Source organism: Ursus arctos, unplaced genomic scaffold (assembly GCF_023065955.2).
Source record: "Ursus arctos isolate Adak ecotype North America unplaced genomic scaffold, UrsArc2.0 scaffold_4, whole genome shotgun sequence".
NCBI lineage: Eukaryota > Metazoa > Chordata > Mammalia > Carnivora > Ursidae > Ursus > Ursus arctos.
Genome location: NW_026623056.1, coordinates 2363945 through 2387888, shown reverse-complemented (window position 1 = coordinate 2387888; position 23944 = coordinate 2363945). Strand labels below are relative to the sequence as shown.

At 36.2% G+C, this 23944-nt stretch overlaps 1 protein-coding gene across 5 annotated transcripts in view; it reads left to right on the top strand.

Moving 5' to 3' along the window:
* PDCD10 (programmed cell death 10) overlaps nt 1-23944 on the top strand; it is a 43456-nt gene that overhangs the window by 1035 nt on the left and 18477 nt on the right. For 2 of the 5 annotated variants that reach the window (XM_026499120.4, XM_026499129.4), the window contains one exon: nt 16456-16667. In XM_026499120.4, coding sequence (XP_026354905.1) covers nt 16572-16667 — 96 coding nt within the window. In that variant the 5' untranslated portion in view covers nt 16456-16571. Of the gene's footprint in view, nt 1-10294; nt 10349-16455; nt 16668-23944 lie in introns of those variants that run through there. The other 3 variants (XM_044384250.3, XM_026499137.4, XM_044384247.3) reach the window with 2 other exon arrangements.

The window sequence follows — 23944 nt, the reverse complement described above, 5'->3', positions numbered from 1 at the left end:
TGGAAAAATAAGAATGAGTTTCAGCCTACTTACTACGGGTATACTCAGTGACAGACTGTACCACCATTTCAAACGGTAGATAATGAGATAGGAGAATGTCAAAAAATATATCCCTTCCTTACATTTAAAAGATATTTCTTTTCCTCCCTACCTCAGGACTGACGGTTTTTACTCCGATTTTGTAAAACTGACAACAGTATTATAGGAATTCTTTCACAAAACGTATTTTACACTTTTTACAAGTAATGTAGCATCAAGAGAGTTTACTGTGCTCATTACTAGAAAAGAAGTTATTCTTAGAAGTAACATCACGTTTTTATTGATTTCTATTTATTTTTCCCCTCATTTTCTTGTCTCCAGTGTGTGTGTGTGTGTGTGTAAAATCATCAAGTGCTATTTTATTTTTCTTAGCATTATAAATGACTTTTAATTCATCCATGGAAAAATCGGACGTTTATATTTATATTAAGCAGAAAGTAGTATCCTTGTAACGGTCTTATCCTTTATAATTGTTAGTGTGACCATTTATAGCTCATGAATATTACTGGATCTTTAATAGAATTAAACCATTGAAATATGCTGCTTTTTGAATGTACTCTGCAAATATTAAGTGTTTAACTTTTGAATGCAAAAACGCTTTTTAGGATCATATATTGTATATTGTTCCGCTATGATTGAAGTTAAGATGGTCTGGAAATTAATATAACCTTTAAAATAGAATAGAGATATGATATTATAGAATGAAGTAGGAAGTATAGGAGTAACATAGCACTATGAGTAATGCAGTACACAAGGAAGGAAGACCAACTAAACAAACAGAAAATTATGTGGGGTTAACTGGCTCCATGCTGTATTATAGAAGGAAATGGTAGTTTATATAGAGTGTAAACTGAACATGAGTTAGTGATAGTAAAGCAAGAGTGTTAATGTGTTTTCTAGATGTCAGTGTAGGCATTTCCTTTTTTGTTGGGGGAAGTGTGAAGTGAGTTCTCTAACTTTTGGCATGCAGCTCTGAGGTTATGGAATGAGCTTTTGAATTAAAAGTTAGGAAAATTTGGGGACGCCTGGGTGGCGCAGTCATTGAGCGTCTGCCTTCGGCTCAGGGCGTGATCCCGGCGTTATGGGATCGAGCCCCACATCAGGCTCCTCCGCTATGAGCCTGCTTCTTCCTCTCCCACTCTCCCTGCTTGTGTTCCCTCTCTCGCTGGCTGTCTCTATCTCTGTCAAATAAACAAATAAAATCTTTAAAAAAAAAAAAGTTAGGAAAATTTGGAAATAAGTAAAATTAATTTAATGCACTTGTTCAGTGTGTAGTTTTTGTCCTGGCTTCAGTTCTATCATTACTCTTCATATCTGAGGCCCATTATAGTTTTGATATTTCACCTATATTGCAATGATGGAGTAGGGTTTTTATTGTATTTATCATCTTTCAGTCACATGCTGGTGTACTGTGGTCATTTTGGATCTCTGCACAATGAAGAATTTAGGGTTCCCAGAGTTATGTGTATACTTGTATTTTTATAACACTTTTCACTTCACCGGTATCCACATTTGTTCTCATTTTTGGTTTTGCAGAAGCCTTGTGTCAGCTTTTGGACATCATCTCTTACAGGATTTGGGATGTCTCCCATATCTTTGAGGGTAGAAGGTCATGAGAACAGGACTCTATTATCATTGCATTCCCAGTAGGTAAAATAATTGAGTACCTGTTTACACAGAGAATGAAATTCAGATCGGTTAAGTGTAAGGTCGTGAAACTAGTGACTGGTGGGATTAAGGCATAATCCAGGTCTTCTGACTGTAGAGTTTACTATTATAGAATAAAGACTCAGTTCCTAAAATGATTTATTTTACATGAGATAAGGACTTAAAATTACTTAAATATTCAAATTCTCTTTATATTCTTTTTAATGCTGACAGTTTATCCTTGCCTTCTTTCCAGCTCTCCATACTTATTCCCAACCTTTCTTATTTACTGCACCTTTCAATTACTACATACATAAGTTCCTTCCTGACTTGGGAACCTTTGTACATGTTCCATCTTCCTGCAGGACTGCTCTCCCTTCCCTTCCTAAATCTGACAAACTCCGAGTTAATTTGCAGATCTCAGTTTAAATGTCATTCCTCAGGGGAACCTTTCCTGACCTTCTTTGACCCTTCCTTCCTAAAACTAGAACTTAGAATACTAAGTTCCCAGTGTATCTTCACCAGCTTTGTACATCTTTGTAACATCATCACAATAGGAACTTAATTATTTCTTTACTTACTTCTTAAATGTCTGTCTCTCTCACTAGACGATAAGCTGCCTAGGTAGGACCCCCTCATTTGTCTTGTGCCTTACCTCACTACTTAGGCAGTATCTGGAAGAAAGTAAGTTTTCAGTAAATACTTGATGAATGAGTGAGTAAATGATTGAATGAATGAGTGCATTAATGCGCAGTGCCTCCAGCACTGTGCTGGGGACAGAAATACAAAAACAGACTTGCTTTACACCCTTAGATGAAAGGAGTTATGACAGAAGTTTTAGAATATAAATTGTAGAAAGATGTTTGTTCTTTTTGGAGGTCTCTGAAATCAGGATAGATTGTTTTCTATAGGGAAATGACAAAGGAGTCATTTTCTGTTACAGCAAACTTTGTGTGTAACAGAGCATTTTGGAGACCTTATCACTGTCCTGCTTTTTGCAAGCAACATTCATTATAACAAAATACAGATGTGGAGGAAACAAACTTTTAATGGATTCTGTGCTTCCCTAATGTGATCTCATTTTTGTCCTGAACAGAATCCATGCTTTTTGTTGTTGTTGTTTCATTTTGTTTTTTAACCATGGTATGTAATTTTGAATTTTACTTTTAATATCATCTGCTTTAGACAAGGTGACTTTGTAAAATGGAGTCATGCTTGTTTCAAAGGAGCTTATATTTTGGGCTCTTGAAGGTTTTCATATTTCACTGGGTCTTAAGGTAATGCCTTGTTTGCTTTAAACTTAGATACTTATGAGAGTAAAATGATCATTATTTTAAAAACATGCAAACCAAATTTCAGGGATAAATTTGTGTCAGATTTTGGTTGTGAAAACAAGTTCAATAATCCTTTGCGATACTATAATAATCGCATAGAATAAATTGAACAGCTCTGAGTTGCTGTAACCTTATATGCTTTCATGAATTTACCAATTCTCTCTCCCATGAGAGATTGTCAAAAAATGATTGCTAGTATTTGGCTTTAAAATTTGATAACGCTCCTAGTTTTTATTAATAAGTGTAAGTCTTTGATAAGTCCTAAACTTACTTTTTTTTAAAAAGTCAGTTTTTATGTTATTTTTTATTTTTTTATGATATTTTTTATCCAAGAAATTCATATTTACCTAGTATAACCAGTATGTGGAGAATAAATCTGAAGTACTGCTTCTTACATGTTTTTGGATTGTTAGGGTCATTATAATAGGTAGTATTACTAAGGGTTTTAAGCTAATTTCATGGTAAATAAACTGTAAAGGAGATTTAGAAGTTAAGTAGTGTGATTTTTTTTTTTTTGTATATATTACTGCATTTGAAATGTTACAGAAAGTTGTAGTCTTAGATACTGATTTTTTGGGGGCACACCCAGTGTAACCAATGAAAACACCTGTATTGCAGCATTTAGAAATAATGTATTTGCAGAAAGGTAAAAAATGTAGTTTGGTGGTCCATTTTTGTAGAAATGAAAAATTCAGTTTTTAAATTTTATCTACAAAATTAATTGCATCTTTGGTGTAGTGTAGTATTACAGTCTTATTTTTCAAAATCACCCTTATATTTTTGAATAACCTTTTTTTTTTAATTACCCAAAAAGTGAGTTGAATCTGTTCAGTCTTAATCTTACTTTTCTGTGATTGCTTAGAATCAATTAATTGTTGCTATTTAAAAGAAAGAAAAAAGGATTTTATCAGCAAGCTTATGAATTATTGGGTAACAGCAGTGCAGCGTATTAAATGGTAGTCACTACTGTTTACTGAGGCCCGTCCCTTGGAAATAAGTTTACGAGAAGTAAGTATAGATTGCTTAATAATACTTTGGTTTATTCATTTGTCAGATATTTATTGAGTATATAGTATGTGTGAAATTACCCTAAATATTTAGGATGAGCTGGAATATAATCTGATAGCATTTATTGAGCAGTAACTCAGTGCCAGGCATCATACTAAGCATGCCACATGATTTCATGTAATCCTTGCAACAGTCCTATGAGGTAAAGGCACTATTATCCCCAATTTAAATGGGAGAAATTAAAGTACAGAAAGTTTAAGCGACTTGCCCAAGGTTATATAACCAGTAATCGCTTGGAATTAGGATTTGAATCCAGGCTGCCTCACTCAAGAGAGAGAATTTAATATTTTAAATCATTGCGGTAAAAATGATGTAATGATTGAGCTCTATTGGAGGGCCGTTAGATTTAGAGTTGCGGTTACAGAGAACTTTTATATTAGATGCTAAGGTCACTATGGCAGGCAAAAATTTCTTATATTTAAACTTACTAGAGAAAATCTTGTAGGGGGTTAGCACATTGGAGACTAACATAACTTTCACCCAGCCAGTTTTCCTTTAGCACTGGGATAGAATTACTTTTCCTTTGAGTAGTAGGTGAAGCATTTGACTTGTTATTCAGAGCCATGTTGGAAAAGAAATACGTATAACACAGGAATCATAGTGTGGTGAGCTGCTCATAGTGAGAAGTACTGTGTCTCTAAGTCTGGCCGGGGGAATAGCAGATCCATGTCTATCCTGTCTTTCATTCTGGGGCTTATGTGCATGGAATGGAATTATGATCACCTATGGATTTCAATAGTTCTCTCTCTTTTTTTGTTTCCTTCAAAAAATTTTAAGCATGCGTGTTGAACTTGTGTGCGGAAAGTATATGTATAACATGAGACAGGTGTGCTCGAGGAGTTATGCAAAGTGGCAGCTTGACGTGTTGTGTTTCTTTATTGTTCTTCCTCCCTGCAAGACTGCACCACCCTCAGGGGCATGGACTTTCTGACTTTTCATCACCACATCTCCACCTAACACTTGCTGACTTAGACTGACTATGCAAAGTACTGCACTAGCTACTAGGAAATGGAGAAAGAAATAAAACTTCTCTTTAATGTGTTTATCATTTAGTGGGTAGAAGGGGCAGGGGATGGGAAGACTGTTACATGGGCAGTTAGCCTTTCTAATATATTTTTTTTCTGATTTTTTTTTTTTTTTTATCTTTTGACCTCTTTTACCCCCTTACTTACATATTAAGTACTTTTGTATGCATCGGTTCATTTGATAATTTTGGGTGAGAGCTGATAAAAAGGGAAAAAAATTAGTTTCTCTAACTTACCATCAGTCTCTGGTACTGAAACATGCCTTCCTGCCTCATTCAACCATCCTGTCTTCAGGATGACCTGGAACTCCAATGGAGATTGGAGTTAAGGAATGACAAAATCCTAAGATGTTACACCCCTGCTGCTGTCTTAGACTTATATAAGGTTACCACCACAAAAGCCAGTTGGGAATGGTAGATGAGTCAGACCTGGCCTCTAGGCTGCAACTGCTCCCTATACCAGTTCACAGTGTTGCAAGGTTTAATTAATTTAATTCCAAAGAACTTTGAATTTTGCTGTGGTCTCTTATTCAGAAATATATATGCTTTCTGGATGTCTTTATCCATAATAAAATTGGCATTCTGGCATTGTTGTCAAAACTCCAGATTTCTGGGGTCCTATTTTAATTTTGGTGTGTCTCCTTAAAAAGTTACAGTTTTAAAAGGAAGGCTACAAGAGGAACTATATATACAAGCAGATATCCTCATTTTTGTGTGTGTGTATGCTACTAATAGCATTTGTATTTGAGAATAGTTAGGAGCTAAAAGTGAAGTTAAATGCTATCATCAAGATAAAACCTTGTCCTTATTAGCACTTGGTTTTAAACAAATGACCCAGTGAATTTGTTATCTGGAGCTAACAATTTTATCAACATTTGAGTGCCTTGTGGCAGTGTTTTGGTGCAAAGAAATTTTGTAAAGTAAGGTAAAGAAAATACATACTGCATTTGGTAGAGGACCTTAGGCAATTAAGAGTCATTAAGATTAATGGTAGGTATCTAAGATTGAAAGTGATACAGAACACGTAGCCCTAACCCATGTGGTGCAGGCTCTTTAAATTGTACATTCAAGCATAGAGAACATAGGGACAGTATGAAGGTTTAAGTTTAGTTGAATTTCTAAGGGACTTTAAAGGAAAGCTTTAACATTATATTGGAGAAATTAAAATGGATCACAAATACCAATAAAAAGGAAAATGGATGTACCTCAGACACTTAATGGCTACTCAGTTGAGCATTATTTGATTGATGAGCCACTAGGTTAAAAACTTATAACAAAAGATGAACGTATTCAAGGGGTTGAATTTGTTTTCTGCCCTACAACATGTTTTCATTTAAATTTTGTTCAGCCTAGGATTTAACAAAAGTTTAGGCATTGTAATAGGAAAAAATTGAGAATTGTCACAACTATTTTCCCCTGAATTACTTGTGCAGAAATATCTTAGAAGCCGGTTGTTGTTACTTTTATTGTTCCCATTTCCTAGCAGGTAATTCGGTGGTAACGAGCCCTTTGATTTTGTTGTCAGCTATTTATTATCCTATGTAGGTTGTGCCCTTTTATGAATTATCTTGAGGTCTTTGATTATATCTTTATTTCAGTCTGCTACCCGGTGTGCTTCTGGGCCAGTTTTCTCTACTAAAGTTGATCTATTTACAAGAAGAGAATAAAAAGTAATTTTAACATAGGCTTAGCAGATAATTTTAAAAATTCACTTATTAGCCAAATTCTTTTAAGTATTCTAAAGCTATGTAGCTTGCTTTGGACGATATGCAACTTTTTTTCTGGTGGTCCAGGTATTTTATGCCTCCATTTTGGCAAATGGAGGAGAAAAAAAAATTTTTAATACACTATGTAAAGTGACCTTTATGACATTGTGATACCAATAAGAAGGTTGTCATTGTGTGTGCTGTGCAGGTGTGGACCTGTGTGAGGTAAATGAGGGGCCTAGGGTACAAAATTTAAGGAGGCACTTACTCTGTGTCATACAAGTCAGAGCTAAGTTTTGTGCTCAAAGTGTTCTGGTTTGCCTCACCCTAGTTCCAAACTTGTTGCTATGTCAGGTTCATAGAATTCTGTCTAAAACATCAGTAACAGGGGCGCCTGGGTGGCTTAGTCAGTTAAGCGTCTCTCTTCAGCTCAGGTCATGATCCCAACCATGGTCGTGGGATCGAGTCCTGTGTCATCCCAATCTCTGCTCATCAGGGAACCTGCTTCTCTTCTCCCTCTCCCCCTGCTTGCGCAAGTGCTGTCTCTCTGTCAAATAAATAAATAAAATGTAACAATATTAATTAAGTGCTTATTGTGTGTCAGCCACTGTATTAACTGCTTCATATGTGTTTAGTACTCTTAATAACCATGTAAGGCGAGTACTTCAATATTTTCATTAATTTCTCAGTATAGAAAGAGAGATGAATAACTTAAATGATAACACCCAGTTGAGCAAAAATTGAAACTCAGGTCCTTGTTTCAAATTTGAGAGCATACCTGGTGCTCTGTACTGTCTGTGTGTAGAAAAACTTAATTCTTGTCCATTTTATAGACTTCTGTATTAAGAAACAATACTCCCCCTCCCCCACAAGAAACTATGCTCTCCAAAATATGCAAGTGCATACACTGACATGATGTGGTTAACTTTTAAGGTGAGTGAGTCACAGGTCTCGGCAGCACCAAATTGAGGATCCACATATTTGTGCTTAGTACCACTTTAAATCAGAGCCCCATTCCTGCTGGCCTCAGTCTTCAAACACTCTCTGTGGAATTTGGGGGTTGGCTGTAAGCAGACTGACCCATGGATGATGTAAAGATCAGGGCAGGTTAGTCTAGAAGTAGTTCCCTTGGCAGACTAACATGTCCTGTACAATAGGCTGTGGTAGCTCAGTAGCATATTTGAAATGTCTGTCACCGTTCTGTTTTGTTTCTTCATGTGAATTTCTGTGGGCATTCCTAAGTTGTAAAATTTGGAGATGGGATGAAATAGTATATAATGGCTCTTTTCAATTTAAAATTTTAGGGTCTTAACATTTAAATTTCTTAAATGCATAAGCATATGACAAGAGTAAGGGTAAATTTACTGGTGAGAGATTGAGACTTAGAACTGAGTTATGGAAAAATCTGGGCCCAGAAGGGCTTTTGCCAGCACTTAACCTTACTTTTGGGACCATTCATTCCCCCTTTGTTCTTCATAATGGCTTGTTTATAATGCTTGTGTCCTGTTTGTCCTAGAGCAATAGTTTTCCAACTGTGGAGAGAGAGTTGCTTAAAGAACTCCTATGAGAAGGAGGGGCTAGGGGCTGGTACTAGTGACTTCATCCATTTATTGGATGAATGAACACTTTAGTGTGTTTTATCTCTCTTGATAAAAAGCTCTTATTTTGAAAACAACAGTTCTGCTGTTTTAAAGAGGCTTAAAATCACTTATCTTTCTTTATCTAGCTTTCAAGCATCCTTGATTTGCCTGGCTAGATGATTGTGCAGGAGACCTGATTTCTAGAAAAAAGATCTGATATTTCATCTTAGATTACAGTGTAGTTATAATAGCTAATATTGAAAAATTACTGTGTGCCATGCACTGTTGTAAACATTTTATCTGTAATAACTTAGTGAATCATCACATCAGCCTTAAGAGAGAGAGACTATTACTCCCATTTCATAGATGAGAAGACTGTAGCACAAAGAAGTTAGGTAACTTGCCCCAGGTCACACCATATAGCAAGTGGTAGGTCTAGGATTGAATCTAGGTTAAGTCTGATTCTAGAATCATTGTGCTTATTACTCAGGTCTCTAATGACAGTGCTATTAATGTTAGCTAAGTATAATGGAAGCAGTGCTATTCCTATTTTCCTTTAGGTAACATTGTGGATTTTGAAGTGTTTCTTAGAATTTTATTTCTCCATAGAAAAATAAATCATAAGTTTTAAGTGACTAATTTGTAAGTGTATGTTTAGAACCAAGTCTGCTTATTAGTAAAGTAACACTTGTCTGTGACAGGCATATGGGAATTAACAAAGAATGATAAAGGAACGGAGTTAAATTTAGAGCACTTCTACATTTTGCATTTTTCCTTTATGGGTCATTGTGTTCTAATTTGCTAGTGTTACCTGTTTTCAAAGCCATCTTAGCTTTCAGATGTTTTAGTTAGAACTTCTGTTACTTCTTAACAGCTTAGCAAATGCTTGTTTGGTCAATCATGTTTACAGAGATATGGAAGACTTTATCTTTTTTACCCTGTTTTTTCACAAACCGTAGCTGGAGTCCTTCAGCCGTTAGTGGTATCAGATACCTGGAAATTGTGTTACAACGGAGAGGGTGCCTTTAAAAATTTCATCGAGAGGTTAGACCTTCCAATGAAGTGGTAATTCATAGTGGAATGTGTAGTTTCTTCGAATAGTTATTTAAAAGTGCAAAAGCACAGTGCTTAGTAAATTACAGGTATTTAATATAGAAGTTTTATGGTTTGATTTAGAAATCACCTCATCTTTTATTCTAACTACATCTCTTTCAAGTGTGCTGCTTGGTTTTTGTCCATTTAAAGAAAGAAACTAAAGCATGAAGAGGTGAAGTGCCTTGCTCAGAGATAAGATGGTTTATAATGACAGTATGCAGAATTTGAGCCCTTGTTTTCAGACCTTAGTGCCTAGGCTTTTTTTTCCCGTAGCTGTGCACAAATTCTCCACTGATATCTTGAAGATCTCTAGAAAAAAAGTTTGATATATGTAAACAAATAGGGTGGCAAAGTGTCATATGTTACATTTAACCATTAACAAGGGATTATTTCTAGATGTCCCTAAATGCAAAATTCAGTAAAAACTGAACTATGCATGCATGTAGTGCATTCTCAGGGAGGTGGAGTTCCACATAACCTTATTAAAAAAGAAAACTACATATGGAAGACCTTATTATAGAAAATATAATTTGCAGAGGAAGGAGAGAGATGTAGGTATATCTTGAAGGTTTTAAGCTTATTTTGGTCTAAGTAGGATCTACTTAACCCTATACCTCTGTGTCCCTTTTTCCTAGCTTTCTCCTTTAAATATTTTGTCTCATTTAAAAGTGGCTACAGCATTTTGAGGTGAGAAGACCCTAAAAGGTAGGTTGTGATTATCAAAGGCTCACCTTTTCAGCTGTGCTAAATGGCCAGACTGAGCTATACAGCCTTAGAATAAATTTATTTTCTCTAGGAGCCTGATGGGTATGATTCACGATCCCAGGTGCTTGAGAGAACGCAAAGAGTTGTCAGGTATTTGAAACCTTCAATCAACCCATTATTGGGGAGGCTCTTTCTATGAGAATTCGTAAATAGTTTTTGTGATCTGATAAAAAAAATTTTTAGTTTCCCATAAGATTACTTTTGAACCTGTGGTAGATCACAGTAATAAAATTTTATTTGATATCACTGAAATTTAGAATACCAGACCCTTTTTTTTTTTTTAAGATTTTATTTATTCATTTGACAGAGAGAGAGACAGCCAGCGAGAGAGGGAACACAAGCAGGGGGAGTGGGAGAGGAAGAAGCAGGCTCCCAGTGGAAGAGTCTGATGTGGGGCTCAATCCCAGAACGCTGGGATCACGCCCTGAGCCGAAGGCAGACGCTTAATGACTGAGCCACCCAGGCGCCCCTAGAATACCAGAGCCTTTAAAGTGATATAATTTTATTCCCTCTTTGTTTCTGTTGGGAAAACAAGGCCAGTGATTAAGTGAAACTTCCACGAAGTCAGAGCCAAAAAGAACCCCTGTCTCAGGTACTTAGTTTTACTCAAATCCCTGAGCCTGGCCTTGGCAGCTAGTTTTTCTGACTCTCTAGGCACTGTTCTTTCCATATCAGTGGTTTTCCAGCTTGTCCTGTTCATGAGAATCGTCGGGGTTGTCTGCTAAAAATACAGCATCCTGGACCCCATCTTGGAGATTCTGATTGAGTCCTCTTGAGAATATCTTTAATAAGGACTGAAGTGATTGTGATGGCTTAAGTCATCCAACATTTGGAAACTACACACCACTCCTGCACCCTGTCCCATAGCGAAAGTTTTGGTTTTTGCTGAAAGCTGGATAACTTTTTGGATCTTGATGTATAAAGCAAAGCTAAACTACGTTGGAAATTTCTTGCACTTTGAGAATTTTGTGAACTGTTGAATTATATGCCGGTTTTGTCCCATGATCTAAAAGATATCCTAGCAGCCCAAATAAAAGACATTAGAATTTATAATCTGTGATTGTTTTATTTTTCTTTAGTTTTATTTGGTTTTCATGTAAATTTCTGTTGGAATTCTGATTCCAGTTGCAATCATCTGATGCTAATATTCTCTTAGCTTATCATACTAGGAAGAGGTTGGGATAGCAAGAAGTAGTAAAATCTGGTAAATGTGACTGGTAAATTCGATTTTGTTAGTAGAAATAATTAGATTTCTATGTTTTTGTTTTGCTAGGCTTGATACTTGAAAAGTATTAGCAAGACTGATTCAACTTATAAATTGCCCATCTCTTATTAATTTGTTCATTCAACAAACATTTATTGTCTACTATGTACCTTCTACACTGACTAATGTCTCTGTTGGGAAAAAGAAATATATTTATAGATGGTAGCATAAGCGTGAATTCTGCTTACTGCAGAATGAATAAACTTCTTTTAGCTAAATGTTCATGAATAGGTTGGGGGTCCAATAAAAATCGGTCAGTCAATCAATCAATCTTTCCCCCTTTAAGGAGGGAAATTAAAGGAATTATAAGAATTTAAGACCAGGTGAGAGGGCTGAGTTTTGGATTTGACTATAAAGAAAAACAAGACAAATATACCTGCCTACAAATGTTTTAAGTGTGGAATTTATTTAGGAGCTTTCTTTTTCTCCCCAAGAACTGCGGTATTTTAGTACCAAGTACCAGTGGACACTCCTTATATTTGTGAGTAATAACTTCAGCTCTAGAATTATCTCCTGCCCAGATGGATTAAAATGAGGCTCTCTCAGGAAATGCTGATTCTGACCCTTGAGATATATCTAAGTATAGTTCTTTAAACGAACAGACTCCTCTTGGTTCTGTGGGCAGGGCAGGACAGAAGCTCCTAAGACTAAGACTTTGGCAGTGAGATGGCGGAACCTATTTTTGTTTTCCCCTCACTTTAAACAAATAATAATGGTCTTAAGTGCAGGAAGTAATTTAATACTTAACACATCTTGTGTCAGAAATTAGCAGTGCTATTTTGAACATTCAGAGAAATAAGGGGGGGAAGTATAAATGAACCGGTTGCTTATATTCCATTTGTATGGTATTACCATATCACAGAAGGTGTTTTTGAAGAAAAAGTTGCTTACAAGTATTATGTTTTGTCTTAAGTTATTCACATCTATAGTTTGGCTTTTTAAAAATGTTGTGATGCTAACTCCTCGAGAAACAAAGCTTACTTTGAAATGAAAACTTTTCCCCCGATGCAACATATAGGAAATGGGAAACTAAGTAGTTCTTGCCATGTTGCCCCTATACCCACATTAAATTTTTATTTTTTATTATTACTTAGCAATTATAACCATGGCAAGTCATTTTTTGGACTGTGGTTTTTACTGTACTACATGGTAGATGAGGTGACTTTTTAAGGCCTTTCCAGATTTGGGATTTGGAGTTACCAATCTTCAGTTTGCTGTGCGTGCATGACCAGCACTCACCTCAGAAGCCAGTGTCCCTTAGAGAACTGAAACTTTGGTGGTGTGCTGCCCAGCTGCCCTGGGCCTGAGCAACACCCATGGTGAAAGGAAGAAACATTCTCAAAGGGGCAGGACCTCAATCGCTTGCTCAGCTCAGTTGACCCTTGCTCTTTAGGTTAACAGGCTCTTTATTGCTTGGAGTAATGGCAGGTTGTCCATTGAACCATTTCAAATAAAGAAGCATGTAGAAGGAATGACAGCATATTTTAACTTGAACTAAAATTGGCATATTTAAAAAGCCTTATTGAATTTGTTGATTTTTAATCTCATGTAAACACTAATGAAACTGTGAGTGGCCCCAGTTGATTAATGTGTGTTCTGAGAAGTTCACTTGTAACTTGGTTCTTTGGAACACTTTCCATGGTAGGTAAGTGTGATGTAGGACAGATACCTATTTAGCTCATAATATTGCTATAATACTTTCTTTTTTTTTTTTTTTTAAAGACTGTATTTATTTGAGAGAGAAAGAAAAGGAGCAGTGGGGAGGGGCGGGGTGGGGGGGGAGAGAAAAGCAGACTCCCCGCTGAGCAGGAAGCCCCATGTGGGCTGATCCTAGGACTCTGAGATCATGACCTGAGCCCAAGGCAAATGCTTAACTGATTGAGCCACGCAGGCGCCCCTGTAATACTTTTCTTTTTGATGACAAATGGTAGCTGATAGTACTGTAATTAGTCTTAGAGGCAAGAAATACATATATATGCTTGGTTTTTCTTAAATTTGAATCATAAATATCTTAAGTGAAACTCCTGATGTAGGACAATACTATTGATTCAACACAATTAAAAAAAAATTCAGTGCCGCTACTTACAAAAGGTAAAAATCAAGTATTTGAACAGGTTTAGTGGGTAGATAGGTAGGTGCCAGCAGGAATTCTCAGTGACTCTGGTTACTTTTACTGATCCATTCACTTCTGTCTGCCTTTATATATGCAGGGATACATACATGTTCAAAAGAGTAAAAGACAAAAATAATCCAATTGAGCCTAGTTTAGGAATTCACCTCCTTTTTACTGAGATCACCTTTCTTCACCAGCTCACTGTCTCAGTTCCTACAGGTAGGTAGTTCTTTCCCCCAGTATACAAGTGACATTACTCTTTCAGCATTATTCATGACCTCATCAAGAAATCCAACAATTTTTAAAAAGTTATTGTCCATGATTGGGAGCATTTAAAACTTTGGGCCACCTTCTCTTAGAAACACCTGGTTTCTGTGATGCTGGTTCTCTCACCCAATTCTCCCATTGGACTTCCTCCCTTGTGATACTGACAGTTGTTCATTTTTCTGGCTTTCCTTTCATAGTATAAGCTTCATGAGGTCAGAGACTGTCTTGTCTTGTTCACTGCTCCGTAGCTAGTCTTAGGCCTAATTCTGTATAGATAATGGATAAATATTTGTTAAATAAACAAAAAATTTTTTTTCCTGTTACCCCATGAGGTAGCTCTTCCAGTTCTGGTGTTGACCCTATTCTGCTATTTCTCACTTGTGGGGTTATTTTTGTTTTTTTGTTTTTTTCATTGATACTGGTACCTTCAATTACTGTCTATACTGTGCATCCAGTATCCATCATTTTCATTTTGACTACTATCCCTGCATTTCAGCCCCTCTTTTTTGTTCCAAGTTTAATATGAAAAAGTATATACAATTTATTTCTAAAGTGGAAAAGTAGATTACCAAATGGCCAGTTAAATAGAAACAGCAGGGTCACAATTGATACTTACCTTCTTCCTCTTGCTACTTGCTCAGGTCCGGTTGGTCTTTTTATAACTATACTAAGTCTCTTAAGTTTCCCCTGCCATCAGTTTATGTTCCTCCATTCTATCCTTAACAGTATGACCAAAGCAATCTGCTTAAATAAATGATCTGATCAGGTAATGGTTTTCTGTTACCCTATAGAATAAAACTTAGGAATTGGCCTTCTTATTTTTTTTTTTAAGATTTTATTTACTTATTTGACAGGCAGCGAGAGAGGGAACACAGGCAGGGAGAGTGGGAGAGGAAGAAGCTGGCTCCCAGCGGAAGAGCCCTATGTGGGGCTGGATCCCAGAACTCCGGGATCACGCCCTGAACCAAAGGCAGACGCTTAACGACTTAGCCACCCAGGCGCCCCAGGCCTTCTTATTTTTATTTATTGATTTGGTCCTGTGAGCTCAGGGAGCAGCTCACAGCCCCAAAATGGAAAAACTTTCCATGTTTAGAGCTACCAGAAATGGGACTAAACGGTTTCCGTAGATGTCAAGTTCCCCTTCACTGGTAGGGATTATGGAAGGACAGTAAGCAGTTCTCAGATGGGACAGTTTATTAGAGCTTTTTGAAGCTCTGCATACTCAGACTTTGATTATATCTTTCAAACCACTTAGGTCTTTCACAGGCTGGCCCAGATAAGTTTTAATGATTAGGACCACATCTTAATCACCCCCCACTGCATCTTTTACAGAGTAGATGCTAAACATACATTTATTCAGTGAATGAATAACTTCTGGGTATTTTCTTGGGTAGGTGAGCTGAGGTTCTTTGTCTCTACTTCAAACTGAGTTGTTGTTTTTTTTGTTTGTTTGTTTTTAATGTGGAATTATCAGATCTGGATTGAGAGTATTAGGATCAAGTCTTGGGCCTCTTCATTATGTGTTCTTGGTCAAATCATTTATCATCTCAGAACCCGCTTTTCCATTAGATTAGAATGACAGTTAATGTAAAGTAATTGTGAGGACTAAAAGCATGTGAAAAATGTTTTATAATCTGAAAATTACTTTATAAATGGTAGAAATTATTAAAAATTGATGGTTTTTAAATATGTATACCAATATACATTGTTTAAAATACAGATATGTCACTAATATTACTCTCTCACTTTATAATTAGGCTTATTTTTCAGCCTAACAAAGGAAATAAATACAGTTGCTTTCTCTTAAAAACCAACATCCTTCCTCAACTCTTCAAGACAAAATTTCTTTTATATTGTTGAATTCTCAGTATCTTAATGCCAAACTGTCAGTGTCTGTGGATCTCTCTACTTAGTTTTTGTGACAAATTTGGACAAAGATTCAAAAATACCACTGTCAAAATTAAATAACATTTTCCCTTGATAGAATTTTCCCAGTTTTAAGATTTGTCTTAAATCTTTGGTGCTTGGCTATGCTTCTGTTGTTATTTTGGTGGCAAAATCAATGAATTATTAGGAAAAAGATTTTAATCTAAACACCTTAATTCTTTTTTCTTAATTCTTAATGCAGTTCTCAGTAAACATTTATGCTTTATGTATTTCACAGTTATATTTTTATGTTATGTATAAATGCTATAATTACACACTTTGTTGATAATTTCTTGTATTAACTTTTTTGATTATATATACTATGGAATTAGATGCATGATTATTCCTGGTGCTTCAGGGAGCGCTCTCTCTCAGTTAAAGATGACTGGGTTCATGAATCACAGCTTTGTGAATTAGTACCTAATGAGGGAAAATTAGTTGAAGAAAGGGCAAATTCTTGAGTGTGAGGAGGAAAAAAGATGTCTTTACTGATCAGGGGTACCTTCACAAGTAAGATATATTAACAAATCAGCTGTTCATAAGAGAGACACTGGGAAAAAAAGTTATTGGTGTTTGTAGTTTTCCCTTAATATAGTAAATCTCTGTTCTTTCTTCCCTTTTAACCAGGTCAGTATATATTTTGTGCCCTATTCTTTTATCACAAAAAAAGAGAAGAAATACTGCAGTGAATGAAGATTCCTCTGCATTTTAGCACTGCTTTTTCTACTGTAGTTGGCTTTTGAATGAGGATGACAATGGAAGAGATGAAGAATGAAGCTGAGACCACTTCCATGGTTTCTATGCCCCTCTATGCGGTCATGTATCCTGTGTTTAATGAGGTAAGCGGGTAAACATTTCCTCATTTGATCTCTTCAGTTCTTGTTGCCTGCCTAATTTTGTTTGTTTGTTTGTTCCTTCATATAACAAATATGTAAATGAATTTCATCTGTGTGTTAGGCATTGTACCAGGACTGGACATAAAACAATGGGGAGGGGGGAACCTAGATATATTTCTTCCCACGTGGAGGTTTCATTATAGAGGGAGAGACAGACATTGAACAAAAGACTACAAGTAATTATATAAATGGAAAGTTGTGGTAAGTGCTGTGAAGTTACAAAAAACGGTATGTCCAATAAAATAGCAGGTAGGACCTGCTTTAGGGGTTAGCACCAGCCTCATTGAAGATGAGACATATATGCTAAGATTGAAAAGAGATAAATAACAGACAGTTGAGTTCGGGATGAGCACATTTTAGGTAGCCAGAAGAGCAGGCATAAAAATACCGTGATGAATTCTAGTCGGTAGAGACAAAACATATTTTTACTGATAAATGGAAGATACCATTGCTTTAGTTTCTAGAGAAGAGGCATTTGCTTTTTTATTTGAGGAATTTTCTAGGACTTAATACATTTTCAGTTTTTCTTTTAATGTTAAAATGCTGAGGTGTTAGAGAATTAGAGCTGGAAATTCCTTAGAAATAATTTAATCACTCCCCTCCTTTTAATGATGAAGTGAGTTGCTGATATGTGAAATGGTGTTCCTGAAATTACCTAGAACTAAAATCTAGGATTTCAAATTCAGTGGCTTCAGCCTTAGCCTTTCGGTATGTTTAATTAGGGTCTTTTTGTTTATTTGTTTTGCTATTTAATTATAAAGCTATCAACACCATTGACCTTATTGTTCCTGCTGTAACTTGGAAACCCTCACTATTTCCAATGACTTTTTATTCCTTTTTGTAAAGTATTTGTATTAGAGTAAGATTCTGGATTTCAAAGCCCTTTCTCCCACATTATTAGGTTTAATAATAATGTATTTGATGCATTTGTGGTCTTAAGTCTTGGGGACGGTAGAGAGTGATTCATCCTCTTCAACTTGGAAATCACAGACCTAGTTGCATTTCAGACATACATTTTAAAATTCTAGATGCTATCAAATAGTGTTATTAGGTTTGGTGACCATAAAAGAAAACTCAAAAACAGTGGCTTGGATAAAAGTTATTTCTCTTGTATAAAAATTGTGGCGGTAAGCAGTCCAGTGCTGGCGTTTTTATGACTCGGTATCCTAGTGCTTACTTTCTGTTATCAAGGTCACCTCAGCACGTGGATAGCTGCTGAATCGCCATTCATCATGTCTTAAGTTGTTGTCTGGAAGGCACAAAAAAATGGAATAGGAGGGTGGCTTGTTACTTCCAGCCAATTCAGCTTCCTTCCAGTAACCTTTTTGAAAGTCCTATACAAGACTTCCATTTACATCTCATTGGCAAGAACTTAGTCTTATGACTGCACCTAGCTGCAAAGGAGGTTGGGAAATTTAGAAATTTTGTTACTAAAGAGGAAGCAATAGGAGGCATCTTTTGAAAAACCTGTCCCTGTTTTACTAATACGGTAGCATTGGAGGCACTGTTTTAGGTCTGCCTATCTCTGGCAGGTATAGCCAACACTCCAGTAATCAATTCCACCATTTTGTTCTAATATGTACCCATTCATTACAAGACTACAGTTACTGTTGGAAGCAAGTGCTTCAGTTCTGTTTAGTAAATATTAACTAAACATCAGCCATTTATTTGCTGAGTAGTCTGCTAGAGTCCAGAGATGTGGAAAAGAAAAAGGCATTATACCTCTTCTTAAGAACCATAGGGAACTAACTATGTTCTTAAAAATCTTAAACAGATGTTTAAGCAAATATATTATTTAATTATCATTGTACCAGGTGTGAGGTAAGACAGTCACTGAAACTATTAAGGTAATGTATGTTGATGATTAGTGTTTAACTTCTCAGGGACGTCAAGAACCATTATGGCAGTTCTCCCCGGAGGTGCTCCCTCTTCTTGGGTCTGTATAGCTAGCTACCCTTGTGGGCTGTTGGGCCAAGCTGTATGCGGCATTTCTGTATTTATCTAGTATTTTCAGTCTGTACGTGAAGGAAGGGCAATTTACATTGCAGAGCTTCTGTTTGACCCTCTAGTTAGTGAAGAGGAGTGAGAGAAGTTTTTTTGCCTAACAATTAGAGTGATCTTTTCCTACATAAGGAAAATGGATTTTATTTGAATCTCGACTTTGGAAAATAGTTATATAGGATATGAGATTCTGATGAAATGAACTATTGGGATTAATACTGAGATATCTTTTCTAATTTATTCATGTGTAAGAAAAAATTAATTTGAAAGAAAAAGAAATGGCTGTGAATGGATAGTAAATCTCTTCTAGAAATAAAGGCAATGATTCTTGCCAGGTGATATCTAAAAAATATGTGGGTTAATGGGCCCAGAATTAGAACATGTTGCCAAATATTTCATAGTTGGTTCAAGAATTAATTGTTAGAACTGAATTTGAAAATGAAATGGTTAGATGTAGCAGACTGAGAGATACTGTGTCAGATTGTTAGGGTCTATTTCTCGAATTTATGATCTAACATCATGGTATCAAGCTTTTTATACAAATTATTTCTGAACACTTGTTTTTAAGTGTTCAGAAATAATAGGCTTTTAGGAATAGTGGTATTAGGTCTCCTCTTTTATACAGATGAAATCTGGGACTTGATGTAGGAATGGAATAAAATAATTGTGCCTTCAAATGTGAAGTGTTTGGTTGAAAGGCATAAAATACTAGCATTGTTGTCTGACATTCCAGTGTATTAATGTAACATCTAAAATAAGATACCTAATCAGTTAAACATTAATATTTGACTCTAGGGGCGCCTGGGTGGCTCCGTCGTTAGGCGTCTGCCTTTGGCTCATGGCGTGATCCTGGCGTCCCAGTTCTTCCACTGGGAGCCTGCTTCTTCCTCTCCCACTCCCCCTGCTTGTGTTCCCTCTCTCACTGGCTGTCTCTCTCTCTGTCGAATGAATAAATAAAATATTAAAAAAAATATTTGACTGTAGTTCAAACATAGATTTTTCTACAGATCTACTAATGGGGAAATTAAAATTTAGTTTGGCTCTGTTTTTCTCTGCTATGCAGATTTAAAGATAAAATGGTTGTCAAATTAATCTTACAGAAAATAGTACCAGAGTAGGGATAAATGTTTAACTTTGGAGCTGAATGATACACTTAATTTTTTCCACAGTGTATTATTGGAAGAGTTAAAAAAGCTTATGCATTCTCACCTTAACATTATATCCATAGTAGTAACAATGGTAGTCTGAAAGTCATCTTGTAGAACAGATTTTTAGATAGTAGGGCATCCTTACACCTGGGAAATTTTAGTACTGTTACTCCTGCTCACAAAGCAAAGTTATTTATGGCATTCTGGGAGTTTGATGCTTGCTAAACTTAATGAAGCTATGCCGAGACAGCTGAGAAAGGAGTAGGCTTCTTATTTAATCAGCTGCTGCAGAGTTCAGAGTCCAGGTATATTGCATGTGTTGTAAATGTACTGTGAAATAGGTCTCCTGGTTACCTTATGGAATAATAGTTTATGGAAGCCTCATGACAAGTCTTAGATCAGGTTCTCAAGTACTGTATTACTTTCTTCTGATTGTGTATGGAGGAGGAGAGAGGTATAGTTCAGTTCTTCATTCCAGGAAAATATGCACCATGTATCATCATTTCCTATGACTTTTTAGAGGAACTGTTTTAAGGTGAAGTATAATTTCTGAAGAAATATGTATTGTGTTTTGAGATAGGAATAAACAATTTTGCAACCAAATATGAATTTTAGATCACCAAGGGTTTTTATGCTTGTTTATAAATCACACAAAAATGGTACTTCTGAATAAGTAATTAATATTCTATTCACATGCATCCAACACAGTTATTTCTACCAACTCAGCAGAATATGCAACTCTTAATTTTTTCAGTAAGCAAATGAAATCTGCGAATACTTCTCCAATTCACATTACCTAACTATCCCTTTTTTTAATTGAAAGAAAAAAATCAAACCCCAAAACTGGGGCATAGTAAACATACTTCTCCATAGTAAAGGCATGAGTTTTACCTGCAGTCCCACCAACCAGAGGTGATCAGTTAGTATCTTGCATAAGAATTACTTCTCTGCCCCTTATTCTAGGCTATGTAGTCTTCTCTTTCCTTCCTTGTTTATAAACTGATGACAAACAGTAATATACTTATTTCTCATAACTCTGTGAAATAAATGACTTAATATATAGTAGTACTGAGAATAGTACCAGGCATGTAGTTAAGTGTTAGAGCTGTTACTCAGAAGTCTTCGTGCAATTTTCTGATAAAATTGTGATCATTCCTTAGGGTTTTACATTCTCGTAGGCAGTTTTTAATGAAACGTTTTTATAATAGGTGGCTCTGTTTACCATTTTTGCTGGACAACTTGGCAACCCCAGAAACAGATTATTTTTAGAAACAGTTATTGCATTTAGTATGTATAAAACACATGACTGCATTTGTCTTCTCTGTGGCAGCACAAAAGTTAATAGGTGTCTCTTGAATCCATCTATTTATGTTCTAGCTTTTTTTTTTTACCTGACTCACCTCATTTTCATTTGAGTCATAAGAGATGTACCTTTTATTCTTGTGTCTTTTTTTTTTTTTTAAGATTTATCTATTTAAGAGAGAGAAAGTGCGTGCGCTCCAGAGAGCAAGCATGTGAGCAGGGGGAAGGGCATAGAGAGAGGGACAAGCAGATTCCCTGCTGAGTGGGGAGCCAAGTTCTCCTAGGGGCTCCATCCTAGGACCCTGAGATCATGACCTGAGCCAAAATCAAGTTGGATGCTTAACTAGCTGAGCCACCCAGGCGCCCCTTTTTCTTGTGTCTTGGCCCTGTTTGATTCCTTTTAAAGAATAGGATCAATAGTTTTTGTGGGGAGGGGAGAAGGATGTCAGTATGGAGAAATCATGCCTGATTTTGAGGAAGCAAAATTTGTAGATAATTTAGAACCAACTAGCCTGATTATTTTGACCTTAAAAAAAGAAAGCATGCTTTCAAAAGATTTTATGCAAGACCTATAAAACTTGAGTAACCAAAGAGTTAAATGGATTTTTTTTTTAATTACAGATGTAAGAGATGGGCTTGATAACTAGAAAATAAGTATAGGAATGAACCGATACCTTTGGAGGGACCAATGCAATAAATGCACTCTCTAGGGAATCAAAATTATGTGTAAGCTTTTGAAATATTTTTATAAACATTATAGAGAGTTAAATTTGACAAGTTTGCAGTTAATAGTGCTCTCAGTAGCTATCAAGAATAAATTACAGGAGGAGCTTACAAAACAGAGGAGGCAGAACGTGAGGTTGGGGTGAGAGCCCGGCTGTTAGGTTCACCCAGCCTATCATTTCCCTCTAGCTGGGACTTCAGGAGGCACTTTCCTTATCTTTTTGATGAAATGAGATTAGTTGCCCTGTTCTCTTGTGCTTATTCTCTTTTTTTCCTTTACCTTTTTACTGGTGACATGGAATTCCTAGATGGCTGAGACCTGAGGAAAGCCTCTCCTTGTCCAGATATCCATTAAGGCAAGGTATAATCGTATGTTCCCTCCTCCTCCTTTGAATTCAGAACCAGTTGCTACTAAGAAATGATTGCATTGGCTTTTTAAAGATACCCTAGCCAACAACTGTTATCTCAAAAGCTAAAAAAAATTACTGGACTAATTAGTGGAAGTATTGGAAGCAAAATGGAAATTTTTTCTGTTCCAAACTTACATAAAAACTTTACTCCCGTATGTTACCAACCCCGAAGAAACCCATAAGTGGGCAAGTGGCCAAGGAAGGTGATTTTAAGAAGCTGCATTCCTCACAGATCTCACCTTTATAAAGACTTTTTTTTTCTACTTCAGCTGATAGTGATCCCACCAGTTTCCATGTAGCTGCTTACTTAAATTGATCTTCTGGGGTTCCAGGACTATAATCTATTTCTTTGTATCTCTCACACTGACTTTCTTACACATGGTAGAAACTCAAGAATTTGTTAGTTCTTAAGGAGTTGAAGAGATTCAGTGAGAGAGTGGATGCCAGTCTGGAAACGGTGAATTCAGGGAGGCAGGATAGCATTAAGTGGCTTGTGCACAGGTTTTCAGACAGATTTGTTATGAATCCTGCCTCTGTACATACTAGCTATTGAACATTGGGTAAATTTATGCAAACTGAATTTTTGCCTCTGTGAAATAGAGATGATGATAGCTAGTTACAGATTGTGAGGATGAGATCCTCTCTATAAAAATACATAACAAAGTTCATTATAGGTGCTAAGTAAATGATAACTGTTACTAGGATACTGCCAGAACCTTATACTGTCATGAAAGGTAAGGTGAACATGATTTTATCATCCAATCATCTATCACAAGTGAAAGATCTAAAAGGGAAGTACTTTTTATTAGGGAAGATAAAAACATATCTTGCTAAGTATTAGCTGAATATTATAAATAGATTCAGGAATAATTTAGATAAATTTATGGATGAGAGATTAAGTTCAATTCAAAAAGTATATACATGCCTGTATGCCTGGTACTCCCTGGGCAATGGGGATATCATATGAGTAATGAAGCCTGGGGTTTATTGCAAGATGTGTGGGTATATGATGTATCCCAGAATGACTCCCACAGAGTTCTGGTTGAGGTGCTTCACAGCTCACAGATTTAATTTAGTATATGCCTGACCTTTCCCTTTCTTTTCTAAGATACACGTAAGTAAACTTAATCTAGAAATCTGATGTCTGTCTGGCTAATTTTATTAGTTCTTCGCTGACTCTTCTGGGCCTCTTTTATTTGCCTTGACCCTTTCACATACCAGTCAGGGCAGTACAGAATGAGTTAATAATGCTGAAACTTGAAGGTACACATCTGACTCAGACCTTTGACTTGTTGAAAGAGGTCAGAGTGTGGTGTAAACCCAAATAAGGAAGTGGTTCCTATCAGAATGGGAACATTCATCCTGTGTGTCTGCCTCTCCCTCCCTTACACAACTTGAGATCAGAAGAGCTGTATTATTATTTTATTCTTAAATAGGATTCCTTACAATTAAATGAATTCCATGGAAAAAGAAAATTTTCATTTGTGGCAGCATATTTTCATTAATTTTATAAACTTACGTAGTTGCTTTTTTGCTGTATTTGCCTACCTGGTCCTCTTGTGTCTTCCCTTTTATCTACTAAGGCAATGTTAGATTTTACTGGATTTGTAGAAGCCAAGTTAAAAACTGAGTTACA